The 15,220-nt window shown below is 44.8% G+C and overlaps 1 protein-coding gene across 4 annotated transcripts in view; it reads left to right on the top strand.

Annotated features, from left to right (window-relative positions):
* The window catches only part of RGS7 (regulator of G protein signaling 7), a 2,057,596-nt gene extending 2,042,599 nt beyond the window's left edge, over positions 1-14,997 (top strand). For 2 of the 4 annotated variants that reach the window (XM_069607898.1, XM_069607900.1), the window contains one exon: positions 14,288-14,373. Coding sequence is in view for 2 of the 4 variants with exons in the window: in XM_069607899.1 (XP_069464000.1) it covers positions 14,288-14,338 (51 nt within the window). In the remaining 2 variants the exon portion in view is untranslated. Of the gene's footprint in view, positions 1-14,287 lie in introns of all 4 variants that reach the window. The other 2 variants (XM_069607899.1, XM_069607897.1) reach the window with 2 other exon arrangements.
* The last annotated feature ends 223 nt before the right edge of the window (positions 14,998-15,220 follow it).

Raw genomic sequence — 15,220 nt, 5'->3', positions numbered from 1 at the left:
ATGGTGTCATGCAATGCAAGAGCAAAGAAACGTACCAGGAATATTATGCATGGTCCAGAATGCTCAGGCGGGATTCCAAAACTGTCCGGAAGAGCAAGAGTATGGAGAGTAATTCTGAAAGGGAAATAAGGTGAGTGTGTGGCTCTTGAAAATGTTTGGATAGGGAGAGATTACATACCCAGGCGACTGGCAGACTGTTGCGAAGTGGAGATGGGTTGAACTGGAGAGAGTTCATGTTAGCATATTCCCGTAGTCGCTAAACAACGAAGGGGCATCAGAGTGAATTTGAATAAAGAATCAGAATCCAGAGAGAAGCAAAGGAGGTAGCGTGTATACTCACGAAGTGAACTAACTTTGGAGAGTAGCGACGTGCCGTTCTCCTGTTTGCCATCACATATATGCATTGTTGACTTTAGGTGAGGGCAGGAGCAGGAAGGTTTGTGAAAACTACACTGTTGCACTGAACACAAGGCGTCATCATGTTAGGCAAAACTAGACTGGTGCTTGGAACACTGGGCGCCATCTCGGTAGGAATCTGAAGAATCGGGATAATCCTTCTCCATCTGTTCCAAACGGACCGTTGGCGGAACCTGGATGTGACAATGGAGGACCATCTTTAATCTTGGTGGACTGCAAGTATACCCTCACTGTCTCATAAGTGAATCCACGCAAATCATATAGAACTCCCAGTACACAGCCACTGAGGCTGAATAATAAGATACTTTATAACTAATAGGAACGATTTTTGTTACTGTGCTATTCTCAAATCGAGCATGAGGCATTGGACGTGCTAAGGGGATGTTGCCACTATCACTTTTATATATTTGGAAAATCTGTGCGGGCGTTGAGTGACCAAAAACCTCTTATTCCCATCATGGCGGGCTCGTCATCAACACCCCCTGCCCAGACTGAAAAGTGACTTCTTTTAGCCCTGCAACAATATAATGTGACTATGGTGTAGCGACCCGGAAACTATAACGCTGCCGATTATCTCTCCAGGCACCTGGTAAGAAGCTCAAAGAACACGATCAGTGACGAAGAAGAAACATAGAATTTCATTAGGCTGGTCACAGAAGGGGCCGTTTCTAGCTCAATGGCAGTGGAAGAGTTGAGGGTAAAATCGTTAAAAGGAGTAGTGTTTCAAGATTCTCCGCGAGGCAGTGACCCAGGGTGAGTTGAAAGGTTTGCTGACCAACCTCAAAAGACAAACACAGGATGCAAGGACAATGCTAGAGCAGCTATGGCGTGTAAAAGGTGAGCTCACATTCACGAAGATGGTCTCCTGTTGCGAGGGTCAAGAATGGTGGTACCTGCCTCCCTGGTGCAGAAGGTTATCGAACTGGCACACTAAGGCCATCAAGGTGCTGCCAAGACAAAGACAAAGGCTTGGTTGCGTCTGAAGGTTTGGTTTCCGGCTTTGGAGTAGATGGTGGACAATTTTGTGAAAGCATGTGTATGGTACCAGGCGGCTGCCCTTGATGCATGGCCAGAAGTGAAATGACGTAGGAATGTGTGCAAATGGAATTTGGGTCTACCAACCGAGACTCCCGTTTCATGGTAGTAGTGGGTCAGTGGTCTCGTTATCCGGAAGTGGGGTTTGTTGCATCGACTACAAGCCATGATCTAATACCAGTAATGTAGAAGATCTACGCCACCCACGGACTAAAGAGAGTCGTATGCTTGGATAATGGGCTCCGCTTCAAAGTGCAGGGTTCTCAGAGTTCCTATAGGACTGGGGGGTGGGGGTGTCATAAGAATATCAACCCTGTGTGGCCTAAAGTAAATGGGGAGGCAGAACGTTTTATGCGCTTGTTAGAAAAGGTCTTCCGGGCAGCGCATGGCCAAGGCCTATGTGACAAAAGGGTGTTTTACCAGTTCCTTCTGGAGTACTGCACAACACCCCATTGCTCCACAAGCTTGGCTCCAGGAGGAGCACTGTTTCAGAGATGCTCCTGTGGGTAAATCCCAGATCATGAGAAGAGATCGTCAGGAGTGATTGACAATGAGGACGTGCAGGAGGAATGGGAGAGGGCCATTGAATGTGAGAATCGCCGAGGAATATTCCAATACTACTCTGTGAAGCAGCTCAGAGATGTGGTGTTGGTATGATCACAGTATCCCACCTGGAAGATGTCCTTTACATACAAGCCAAAGCCACTCCATGTGGCTGATGTCAAGGGGTCCATGGTAACAGCGTCAGATGGACAAGGAACGATCACCCCGAACTCTTGTTTCTTTCAGAAACGTACAGGCTCTTCTGCCCCTTGGGGAAGCGTCCATGGAAGGGAGGATGGAAAATGCTGAGGTTGGAGATGAGAGAGTGAAGTTGATGACCAGTGCTGTCTGACAGAGAGAGAGAGCCAGAAAGTGAGAACAATAACTCTGAGGGACAGAAAAGAGAACCCGAAGCACAAGAGAGCCAGAGGCGGTACCGTGTTCCTGAGTCCAGATGCCGGCTAACATACCTGGAAGATTATACAATAGATGGCTGATGGTAGGCGGTGATGACTGAGGCGTGAAATGTAACTGTAATGTTTCTGTTGGTTGGTTAACAATGCACTTAAAAGCCTGTTATGGTTATGGTTCATTTGCATTTGTTTGTTATGGAAAAGGAGTGCAGCGTGGCCACTCTAAGGCGTGATGACAGAACACATCATCACCCCTGGGGAATAAATAAGGCTCTGTCTCGGCACGCAAGGAAGTGCACGAGAGGGACCGACCAAAGCACAACTTGTGTTCGCGTCTCTGTTCTGGGCCCTGGGGACGCACCCGTGCACCCCAGGCATACTGGTTGCCACGGGACACAACAATCAGGTAGATGACATTTAGTTATGAGCAGCTACACTGTTGGGTGGGGGGGGTCTGATGTCACTAACAATGTTTTTAGTGCAGACCCAAGGTCAGGAAGCGTGCAGCACACCGTCATGGAACGACACGTACACCTGTTTCAGTGATGTAGTGCCCTCTGTTGCACAGCCACAAAAGTGTCCTAGCTCACAGCTAGCTCTTGGAAGGATAGCGCAGGGGCAACGTGCTCGCCTTGGAAGCAAGGCGATGCGGAGCAACACGGGTTAGAACCTGGGTCCATGCTTAGAAACATCTGGGTATTAAGCGCGTTATAAGTAACCAATTACATGACAGTATTCTGCTTTTATTTTGCTATACAGCACAAAAAGATTAATTGAAAATAGACTCACATTTGCGTTTTAACTAAAAAAGCCTTCAGTCTAGCTATTCGGCATTATAGGTGGTTAAAGTATCCGAGCACTCTAGCCTTGATGAACACTTATTTGATCTGCCTACAAGGTGAGAACTTGGTGGATAGGGAAGGAGAAAAGCCTGCAGTTCACCCTCTGTTACCAAGAGCCATCCCCATGCTTGTATTTGAATGTAGTGAAAACATGACAACCCTATGCCAAACATAATACTAAAAGTCTCTCTGCCATTAGTCATTCCTCTTTTTGCAGAATCCCTGGCATGTAACACAGGGATATCACATAACATTCTGGAGATCTCAGTACGTTTTGGGAAGGAAAAAAAATGAATATCATCTAAGTGTACTAATTTTTAAATGCCACATGATTACTTGTTTGTCCCAGATTAAAGGAGAACTGTCATGAATCATTTTATTTTAAAATATGGAAATAGTTACCAGTGGCACCTTGGAGAACAGTAATAGACCTGTGAACAATGTTAAGTTCCCCCGAATATAAGCTCACCAGTTGGAACCTGGATGCAGCCATCTGCCACTGCCTCAGAGGATACCATGCCTCCTGACTTGACTGGTCACTGCAGGGCACTTTCTACTGCAGTGAGAGGCAATGGCTACGGTTAACACATATTAATAATGGACATAACTATATGAAACATGTTTCAACTCTCAAGCACAAAAATTTAATTCCGAAATTGACTCATTCACAAGAAGTACATGTACAATTAATGGTGATTTGCAATGCGAAGTTGTCCATCGCATTGCGATTGCAAAGTTCCACCTACTTTCCTTCTTTCTATCCCTTATCTTCTATTTTTTATACATGTGTTACTCATTCTTTTTCATTATTTTGCTCTGCATTCTTATTTTCTTCTTTAATTTTCTTCTTGTCCGTCCTTCATCGTGTCCGTTCTTCTATCATTTTCTTTCTTTATTTAACATGTTATTCCCTTTCATTATCCGTCTGCATTTCCATGTCCATTCCTTTTTTCTTTATCTCTCTTTCTTGCTCGCCTTTTTGTTCTTTCTTTGTGTTTCATATGTTCTATCTTTATTTGTTGCATTCTATCTTCCAATTGTTTTCCTTTATTTCTGTCCATCTGTCATCTATCCATATACTTCCTTACGTCGTTTTTCTCTCACTTTGTGTTTATTTCCATTCGCCCATTTAGATTTTAAATTCTTTTGTGTTTCGTTCTTTTTTCTTTTTCTTTGTTTCATTTCTCTTCTCACTCTTTCTCTCTGTCATTATCTTTCACCCATTTGTTGTTCCTTTTCTATTTCTGCTTTAATTCCTTCTTTCAAATGATAAACATTTCTAGCTTCATCATGTTCGGCTTCCTTCTAGTTGTTGTCAGCGAAATTACCTGCTGGATGATACATTAGACAGTTTGATAAATAAAACTAAAATCTTATTTCTGAAATGGAAGACAAGTTCACTTTATGCCCTTAAACATTATGATCGGAGGATCACACGTCATCCTTTCCGATAACTGGTAGTAACGTATTCTCACTCTAACAACATGCAAAAGAAAATAACAATCTACAAACCAACAAGACCCCTCAGGTCAAGCAACGAAATCAGCCTGGAACTAAAACCATACATCAAGAAACAATTCAGAGGCACCGCCTAGCCACGAAAACCTGGAACAACATCCCAAAAGAAATACGAAACATCAAAGATCACCTAAAAGCCAGGAAATTACCAAACACCTGGCTTTTCAATACAACAGACTAAAAACGGAAACACCAGAAAGGAAAGGAATGACTAAACCGGAAAGGACACTGACAAGCCCCCAGAACCGACTGAGAAGAACCAATGCCACCTGGACGGGTGACGCAGGGCAGAGTGGAACACAAGCGACACCCAGGGAGACAGAATCAACATCCCCAGCCAACTCTAAACCGACATCTTCAACCGCCCTAACTGCTACTAGATATCACTGGGTTGTGGAACTGTCGATACTAACTGAGGTGTGGACACTGGCAGGTGCACTGGCCATGTCAGTGGGAGTGAGGAAAATGCAGGGTTGTTCGGGAGCCTGCTGGAGGTGGCAGCGAAATGTGAATGGGCCTCGAATTCAGAACGAGCCCAGACCGAACCAGAGGCCAGGGTGCACACGCACCCCATCTGTGAGAGATTACGCAAGCCCAACTCTTCAATTCAGGATAGAGATGCCAACTAACCAATTCCACTAACAATTTTCCTCCTCTGCATACACCTCTCAAACTCCAAAACAAACACAATCAGAAACCTACAGCACAACAAACTGCACAAACTTCACTACACTGCAACAACAAAACAAACAACACACATAGACTCGCACAACAGTACACGACGATTACAGTCCGCAAACACCCCCGGCCCAGCCAACAGACCCACTGGGCTGAGGCCGCCAACAGCACATCACTGCGCTCTAGCACTTTTCCATCCTCCCCCCACTAACCCACCCTCCCTCCCTCTTTCAGAGCCACCAGAGCGCCAGGGGACCACTCCGGTGGTGATAGTGCGTGGTACAAATGGCCTTTAACATTAACATTAACTCAATATCATTTTCTCTTTGTTGCCCTTTGGGTTATGAACCCCCTGGTCCGCTCAAACGTGCCATCGACTTCTACAAAAACAAACCTGTACTTGATATAACTCGATCTATATGATTTCTTAATGAATATTTTCGCAAAACTCTGTCGGGAGGATAGCTCAGGGGCAACGTGCTCGCCTTGGAAGCAAGACGACACTGATCCCCTGCATTATAACATCATATCTTAACATTGCATAACTTTTGAAAACATATTTTACTACAAATCAATGCGTTTGGAGACCCCCACAGCCCATCACATCCCCCCACCTTAATACCCTGATCCAACTCCCCCATATGCATTGCTGCAAAATGTGCTAAAAAGATTTCGATGTAATGGCCTTCGTTTAAATATTCTGCGATGTAATGGCAGAATACCGAAATCACTTATTTTAAACCTAGTTGCAGTAAGAAGTTGCAGGATTATATAGGTGATAAATTTAAAACCCCTACATTTGAAACGCCAAGTTTTGAAAATTAAATCTTGAAAATGAAATTCAAAAGCACACACTTTTTGTATTCTCTTCTTTTAAGTTTAAAAATGAAAGTGTGAACATATGTATTTTTTGATAGATGTATTTTCTTAATGGCATGCTAATGACATGATATTTTATTTATATTGCGCTCGTACACAAGTGTTTCTGGGCGCAACAAGGCAAGGGAGGGGAAGAGGGGAGGACAAAACATTGATCTTACTAGGCACAGTGACATTGAGAATGCGCAAGTGTATGGGAAAGGGAAAAGGGGAAAAGTGCATGGAAGGGGGGAGAAGTGGAAAGTGCGGAGCAGAGGAGAAACACTTAAATAATAATAAATAACTAATAATAAATAAATAATAAAGGCAACAAACAGTGGTAGTGCAGCCAGCTTGTGGCAAGTACTATGTTTAAGGCAGCTGACAGGGTATGTCTGATAAATTCAGAAAGAAAAACAAAAGGGGGTGGGGTCTGTAAGGGTACAGATACAGACCCCAGTGCAAGGGGTGACCCAGAGGCAGTGAAGGAGGGTGGCAGGGTGAGCAGGTACCTAGGCCCGGAGAACAGAGGGTGGCCAGGTGCACGGTGCCGAGAGAAGCAGATCAGCAAGAGAGAGGGGCGAGGGCAGAAGCCTTCTTTCTGCTGCCCTCTCTCGTCCTCCCTCATCTTCTGAACCATTTCCCTACTGCATTCATTTCACATACTTTTTCAAACTTTTTCTCCATTTCGGTTTTCACACTTTTGTGTTTTCACACTTTCTTTCAAACTTTTATTTTCGACGTTAACACCAGATACCTCGTGTTGGCAGCTTAACCTTATCCTTATTCATTTGTTGCCCTATGATAAATTCGGAATTATCTTGCTTCACCCCATCCCTAGCACTTATGTGCCTTTTCTTCTATAATTTGGAAAATATTCCATCTATTGCCCACACACTAGTTTCCCGAAGCATCCCTCTTAGTCTGCACTGCGGTGACGTCACCTCGCAACCATGTTGCGTGATCCTGTGCCGTGTTGCAGCTGGGGTCACCTGCTGCAAAGGCTGCATCTCGGACAAAGCTGTGCCCGCAGAACAAAGCATGAGCATCAGGAGCTGTAGCGATTACTCTCTAAAGCAAGAGCAATGCATTTTCCAAGCACCCTAACATCCCAGTCCGGGGGCATACTTCAATGTTTATCAAAAGCTATAAGGCGTGTTCAGAGCCATAGAAATATCTGATTTGAATACCAATGTGCCCGGTAAGTTTAGAGCAATAAATGGCGATTGCACAAAAAGAAAATCGAAGTCCAGCTGGAAACAGTAGGGGAGCAACAGATGGACAAGAAGCTGGTAAACATATATACGTCAGGTGTGTCTATGGGCCTCATTACGAGCTTGCTGGTCTGGATACAGCAGTACAGGTAAGCTTGCCGGTACAGTTGTATCCGAACTGGCAAACTCTGAGTTGTGCTCGCGGGTGCCTTTCATTCAGCCAGGTCTGACCTGGCGGGTGGAACAGCACCCGCGAGCACAGCATTTCGGATGCACAGGCACCATTGATAACGGTGCCTGTGCATCCGGCGTCCCCATTCCCATTGGCTCAAATAGGAATGGAGAAGAATTTTTTCCGGCACCCAGCAATGGGCAAATACTGGGTCCGGCAAGGCCCTAATGACCTGGTAATTGCCCATTTCTTGGCGCTGGAAAAAATGCCACTCCGGCCGCTGCCGTGCCTACCGCCAGGGTTGTAATGAGGCCCTATATGTGTTAGGGAGAATTCTCAGAAATGTGGCAATTCCCTTCTATCTTAGAGACCCCCAGCTCTTTTGCTGGACTTTAAGACTTTTAGTTTTGGTCGTGAGAGAGTGAGACCTTTTGTTCCACTCTCTGGTGTATTTTTCTGTGATTTCAACTCTGCGTTTCTTTTGGTTTTGGAGTCTGACAAACTCCATAGGCATCCTCTTCGCATTGTGACACACAGAGCACCTTTCGTGCAGTGGCACAGGGAAGTCTCTTATATTTCCCAAAGGGTTAAATACCTTCTCTTGGTGAAACTACTGTTTCGAAGAGCAGTGAAGTGAAACTGACTTTACTTACATGCTGTAACTTTCTAGACCCAGCACACACTATCTTACAATAGGGTGCTGGAGGGGTTACTTAGTATCCCCTTTATCTAGTTTCTCATGTACCATTTTTATGTTACCCTATCTACAATTCGTGGCGGGTGGCAGTGGCTTACTTATTTCTACCATTCAGTGTTTCTACCGTGGGCTGCAATTGCAGCTGTAGTAAAGCACCCATGGGTGCCCATTTTGTCAAAATGGCCCCAGCCTTCTATTTTCACCATGTCTTTTGGGAAAAGTCCTTCTTGAGATTAACTCTGCTTGCCAAACCAGGTTTGGTCCCTTTGTTTGTTTTGGCTTTGGCGGGATTCACTGGTGAAGCCTGCCTCTGTCTCCAGCATGTCTGGCAGGGCAGGAAGCGAGGAAGGTTCCCGAAACTCCCTGTGCTTAGTCTCCTTGGTTACAGGAATGCACCCAAAGGTGATTGGCCTGCTGGCTGTCCTTGGAGGACAGCCACCCTGCTGTGTAATTGACAGCTAGTCTGCGAATTAATGCGAGAAACCTGCATAAAAGGCAAGGACTTTTGGACAGAAGGCAGAGTTGACCACTGGACAAAGGAATCCGAAGAAGAACTTGGAAGAGATGCTTGCTGCAACTCCTGGACCGTTGGTTTGCTTGGTGAAGCCCTGCTGCAGTGCTGAATTTCCGAGTTCACCTCAACTAGAGAAGCCCTGCAAAGGACAACTTCTCCCCTTGGGTTGGTGGGACCAATCAACCCCAAGACAAGCTCATCCGGAAATCCTCTCAGAGCTGTCTGTACTTCCATTGCTGCTGCGGGAACCGATTTTCAGGAAGAGGAACACCAGAATCGAGTGTGTCGTCTTTAAGTCAGGCCCGAGCTCCAGGAAAATCCTCTGGACTCCCATGAAGCAGGACTGACCAAGCCTGTGCCACCTCAACAGAGTGCTGGACACCAGATGTGAGGAAAGTCCATAAGGTATCCGAGAACCACAGTTACTCAACCACGAAGTGCTGCTGATCGAATGTTTGCCCATTGCTGCCGCCGACCTTCAAACCGTAGTGCAGGAGTCCCCAGATGTCCTCCCTCTTGTCCCCATGACTGAGGCCCAGGAACAACAGGATCTGCAGACCTACAACAGGAACAGAAGCCAGCTGGAACCAATTTCTTCAGACCTAAGGGACTGTGAACAAAGGGGCACTTACCTCTTGTTGTATGGTCTTGCTAGCTCTCGGTTGAGACTTGCCTTGGTTGCTTTTGCAGAGCTGCTTGCAGCTTTGCCCTTCACAAGCCTCCCAGCTTGTGGCCATAAAGTGATTTCATTTTCTACAAAGATTTCTAAGACATTGTGCAAGACTTTTTACTTTTTTGGCTGTCCTGGCTCCCTGAAAGACTCTTCTAACCTCTGACTTTGTGTTTTAACTATTCCTCCAAAAAGTCACACATTCTATAACTTGTGTAGCTGGGAAAGGGTTAATTTACCTTGCATTAGGGGTTCAAACGTACTTACCTGCTTAAGAATATTTGTTAACCATTGTGTTATTCCCTGAACTTTTCCTGTTGACACCAAATTCAGTATTGCTCTAATTGTACCTGGGATACACCAATGTCCACAGTGTCCTAGTTATTTAAGTCACCTCAGGGTCTAGGGAGTGTCTGTGTGCTATCCCAAATGGGTATCTACTGATTTATTGAAACTGAGAGTGTGTATTTTTGAAGTATATTGTAAGTGTTATATAATTATAAGGAAGGCTTAATCAACTGACTGTTGAATTAATAAATAATTGTTTAATCAAGAAACCTTGAGTGTAAGTGTTTATCTGGATACTTGTCACTGTGGAACTCTATGTTGCATCTCTAGAGGTCACGTAGGCCCCTCTTGAGATAAGCCTGGCTGCTCAGTCACTCTACCAACTTGTGTATTACATGCTTATACCAAAGGTTGGGTTAACTATTGCCAAGAGGACAGGGCTAGTGCAGTCTCCCACAGGATACTGCATACACTTTTGCCTAACAATATGTAAACCTAGGAGTCGGGTAAATTGCACACAGTGCTACTAGGAAGTTGTATGACTTTTTGAAAGCACTTCCCCTGTGGCACAATACGCTGAAGCGAAAAATAAGTTTTAGTAGGGCGGTTTGAGGGATAGGGCGTATTGTTCCCACACACACGCAATACAGGCAAAATACGACCTCTTCTTCGTTAAGGCCTAAGGGCAGTCAAAAGATTAAAGTGACCTGATGGTGCAGCCAAAACTGCAGTCACTGCCTCTTAGCCAATATGACCAATGTACAATTCTGATGCCTACATTCAAATGTAAGACTAATATAAGTCAAGTGGCCAATTTTGCACCAGTCCTGAGCAATGCTGCAAAACCTCTTCTTTGAACTGCGCATGAAAATGTCCTAGTTACTCTGCTTGGTAAGGGCAATGTTATTCCAAAGCATCCCTGCACTTGTGCAAGATTGCCCAGCACCAGAACAATACATGCAATCTGGTTTGTTACTTGCCCCTGGGCACACTGGCACCTTAGGCCTAATTGATTGGCCATGGCTGTAAGGCACAGCAGACCAGAACAGTCTAAGAGACCGAACCATGCGCATAGTCCTATGCAGTCCATTCCATGTGCATAGTCCTACGCAGTCCATTCCATGTGCATGGTCCTACGCAGTCCATTCCTTGTGCATGGTCCTACGCAGTCTATTCCATGTGCATGTTCCTAGGGAGTCCATTCCATGTTCATGGTCCTATGTTGTCCATTCCATGTGCATGGTCCTGCGCAGTCCATTCCATGTACATGGTCCTAGGCAGTCCTTTCCATGTGCATGGTCCTATGCAGTCCATTCCTTGCGCATGGTCCTACGCAGTCCACTCCATGTGCATGGTCCTACACAGTCCATTCCATGTGCACGGTCCTAGGCAGTCCTTTCCATGTGCATGGTCCTAGGCAGTCCTTTCCATGTGCATGGTCCTATGCAGTCCATTCCCTGTGCATGGTCCTACGCAGCCCATTCCATGTGCATGGTCCTAGGCAGTCCATTCCATGTGCATGGTCCTACGCAGTCCATTCCTTGTGCATGGTCCTACGAGTCCATTCCATGTTCCTGGTCCTATGTTGTCTATTCCATGTGCATGGTCCTGTGCAGTTCATTATATGTGCATGGTCCTAGGCAGTCTATTCCTTGTGCATGGTCCTACGCAGTCCATTCCATGTGCATGGTCCTAGACAGTCCATTCCATGTGCATGGTCCTATGTTGTCCATACCATGTGCGTAGTGCTGTGCAGGCCATAACATGTACATGGTCCTACGCAGTCCATTCCTTGTGTATGGTCCTACGTAGTCCATTCCTTGTGCATGGTCCTACGTAGTCCATTCCATGTGCATGTTCCTAGGCAGTCCATTCCATGTGCATGGTCCTATGTTGTCCATTCCATGTGCATGGTCCTATGTTGTCCATTCCATGTACATGGTCCTAGACAGTCCATTCCATGTGCATGGTCCTATGTTGTCCATTCCATAATGTGCGTAGTCCTGTACAGGCCATTCCATGTGCATGGTTCCTAAAGAGTGCATTCCATGTGAATGGGACTATGCTGTCTTTTCCATGGACAAAGTAATGTACAGGCCCTTCTCCCTTCTATGTGCATGGTCCTAGGCAGTCCATTACATGCACGTGGTTCCTATGCAATCCATTCCATGTGCATGTTCCTAGGCAGTCCATTCCATGTACATGGTCCTATGATGTCCATTCCATGCACATGGTTCCTACGCAGTGCATTTCATGTCCATAGGTCCATGGTCCTATGGACCAATCACTTTAGGGATAGTTGGACTTTTTTCATGAGGGAGCTATAGCGATCTGTAGGCCATTTGAGAACATAATCACTGGATTCTAAAAACGTCCATCTTATGCTCTGATTGAACATTCATGTGTCTACTAAGTGGTTAATTCACAATTAATCTGCTAAAGGGCATATTTAAAAGCACAAGGGTAAACGTTGAAAGGAGATGGTAGGGTCTCAAAACATGAGGACTGGTATTATGAAAAAGTGCATTTGCACGGTTGCTGTTTGCATAAATGCATTTTATGCATGCACAAATGGCATTACAGTCATCACACATACAGTGCAGATGTATATGTGCTGGTGCTGATGATGCTTTCACTTGCATGACATGCATTTGTGCATGTGCAAACAGCAATCAGGCACAACCAGTTTTACTTAATACCACCCACACTGTACTTGCGCTGACATAAATGCCATTTGCACTGCTTTTTCCGCCTGCTCCACCCTGGCCCTGACTCTGCTCTCCCCCAGCCCAAACACACTTCCCTCAACCCTCTGGTGCCCCTCTTTCCTGCCAACACCCCCCTGTTGCATGTACCTCGTCCTTCAATGCCAGAGATGCCATGGACATAGAAAGCAGACTCAATTTCTATATTCGTGGCAGCCATATTTGTTTGTCGTTTTTTCATTAAAGGGAATTTTGCATGTGCGAAACAGGCATAACAGAACTCACCTAAAAAAAGCAATTAGCGCTCCAGCGTGCAAGCTGAAAAATATATTTACCTTGGTGTGTGGGATTTACTAATTGGTAATGGCTCAGGACCAATGTTACCGACCAGTAAATCCCTTTCCAACTATGGTACATATTGCTTAAATATTAAGAATAGAAAGAGGAGATCTTGGTGCGCTCTTGCAGAACAGGAGTATTATGTCAGTGGTAAACTAGACCTGCAAGCACAAGCACATTTCCTGTCCAATCAGGACACATTGTCATTGAAGTCTAAAGAAGCCCAAGAACAGAGTCTTTAAGGCTTGGGATAAAAATACAGTTTTACGTTCTACAACTGTCAGGGTGTTCGATTTGCCTTTACTCTGTCACTGCAGAAAGCTTAATTTAAAAAGACCACTCTTTTATGACTAATACGACATGCATTTAAAAATAGGACACTCGAATTCAGAAGCTACACTGGGCTAGTCCACATATAAGAATTAGGAAACTGTCTATGTTTTGTGGGAAGAGGCAGCATGCATGTGTTGTGATGATACTTCAGGACTTGCTAGCATGCAACGGAGCATTTGTTTCGCATACATTGTGCGACGGTTTCCAAATTCTGAAGCTGCCTTCAAGGACAACCAGACCGTGTGCCCGACTTGTAATGTTGCCAGAAATGCCCAAGGTTCAAGTGGAAGCATGTCTGGCAGGTATTCACTGATGACAAGACAGCTGGTGTTATAGGAGTGTAGTGCTAAACCAGTCACGTGTAATAAATGGCTGTTGTTCCCGAGGAACTAATGCAGGCATTTTGTGCCGGAGTACGTGGCATTTTGCATAGCATTAGCGCAAGCGCAAATCGTGTCCTTGTGCAAAAAAACGTATTCTTTTTATGCATTTTGCCCCAGGGTAATGTTTACCTCACCGGTAAAGTGACTTGTAATAGTGATAGGGCAGACATTGCCCTGATGGAAAGGCCATGGTAATAGAATATGATGTTTGCACAAGGGCAGTTTTTGCCCTGGTGCTAACACCCTGCAAAAGCGCACTAGCACCCGTGCAAAGCGTTTGCAATAAAGGACATGATTGCAACTCCCTAATGTGCAGAGATGGCATGTGTGTGATATCTTTAAATAACTGCAGCTTCCGTAGGTTGTGGTCGTTTTTACTGATGACCTTCAATCAGTTACCACCACTATCTAATTGTACTTGGGTGCAATTCCTGCAACACCTTTTCTACCATACCCTCATTTGCCTTTCTTACTTACTCGTGCAATCATCCATGCATTTATGTGTTTCCAGTCTGAAAGCCGGTTTAAAGATGTGGTTTGTCCGCCTGTCTAATACACAAAAGCCGTAACCTCACTACTATCTTCAGATCCTTTCCGATGATCCGCACTGACCACATCTTCTCCCTCTGTTCTTTCTTCTCCTCTCTTCCTCTGGCTTCCTTCCTCAGGGAAAATCGCTCACATCGAAGCGGCTCACCAGTCTAGTGCAGTCCAACTAGGAGGCTGGCCTCGTAGCATGGAAGCCCTTCGGACCGTTATACAGCGCCTACGTGTAGCTCACTGACTGCCTGAGACTCAGAGGACATTAGGCCGGATGTTGCATGAGCAAGGATCTGAATTGTTTTCTTTTACTTTCGTGTTTTCGAAGGCATTGTGGACTCCGAGGACATCCAAGCCTTTTCGATAACTCCATTTGGTCTGCTCACGTTGCCCATCATATCAGCTGGATCCATGCCTTTTTTTATTTATTTTTTTGGTTTTTCTGCAAGTTCAAGTACAGTGGGGAAAAAAAAATATGCTTCTGCCAGAAACAACTTTTGTTACAAATCGCTGTCCGCCATGAACTGGAAAAACTATATGAAAACATATATGCATATACGAATAAATATACATACGATGCCATCACATTTATTGCACAATGAATTAGCACAGACAGTTTCATTTCACTGATGTCATCACGTTTGAAGAGGAATCCTTGTGTCTTGTCTGTTGTCTGTACATTCTTTGTCAATGTTTTTTCTTGCATTTATTTTTATACCATATTTAAAGAGGACACCTTTTACTCGAAATGTATTAAAATTGATCCCTTTCTCTGTAAATTTGTGTATGCTGTTTATAGTGCTGTTTTAACTGACATTAAACGATGGCAAGTCTCTTCCCTTTTGGTAAACCTGCTTTCAAATGTTTGACCTCAACCTGAAACACTGAGAACAAAACATGCAACATGGGATAAGCAATGCATGATTTTCTCCTGCAATGGTCACGTGCCTCTATTTGGTAACTGGAATCTCAAGAAGTGCACATCTGCAAGCGATGAATGAAGATATCTCGAATATTTTATATTGAACATTTTATAGTAAATGCACTTTCTTTTTTTTTGG

The sequence above is a fragment of the Ambystoma mexicanum genome, chromosome 4q (assembly GCF_040938575.1).
Source record: "Ambystoma mexicanum isolate Mex_15411 chromosome 4q, UKY_AmexF1_1, whole genome shotgun sequence".
Taxonomy (NCBI): Eukaryota; Metazoa; Chordata; class Amphibia; order Caudata; family Ambystomatidae; genus Ambystoma; species Ambystoma mexicanum.
The sequence above is the reverse complement of the archived record's forward strand: the minus strand, read 5'-3'. Positions and strand labels throughout refer to the sequence as shown.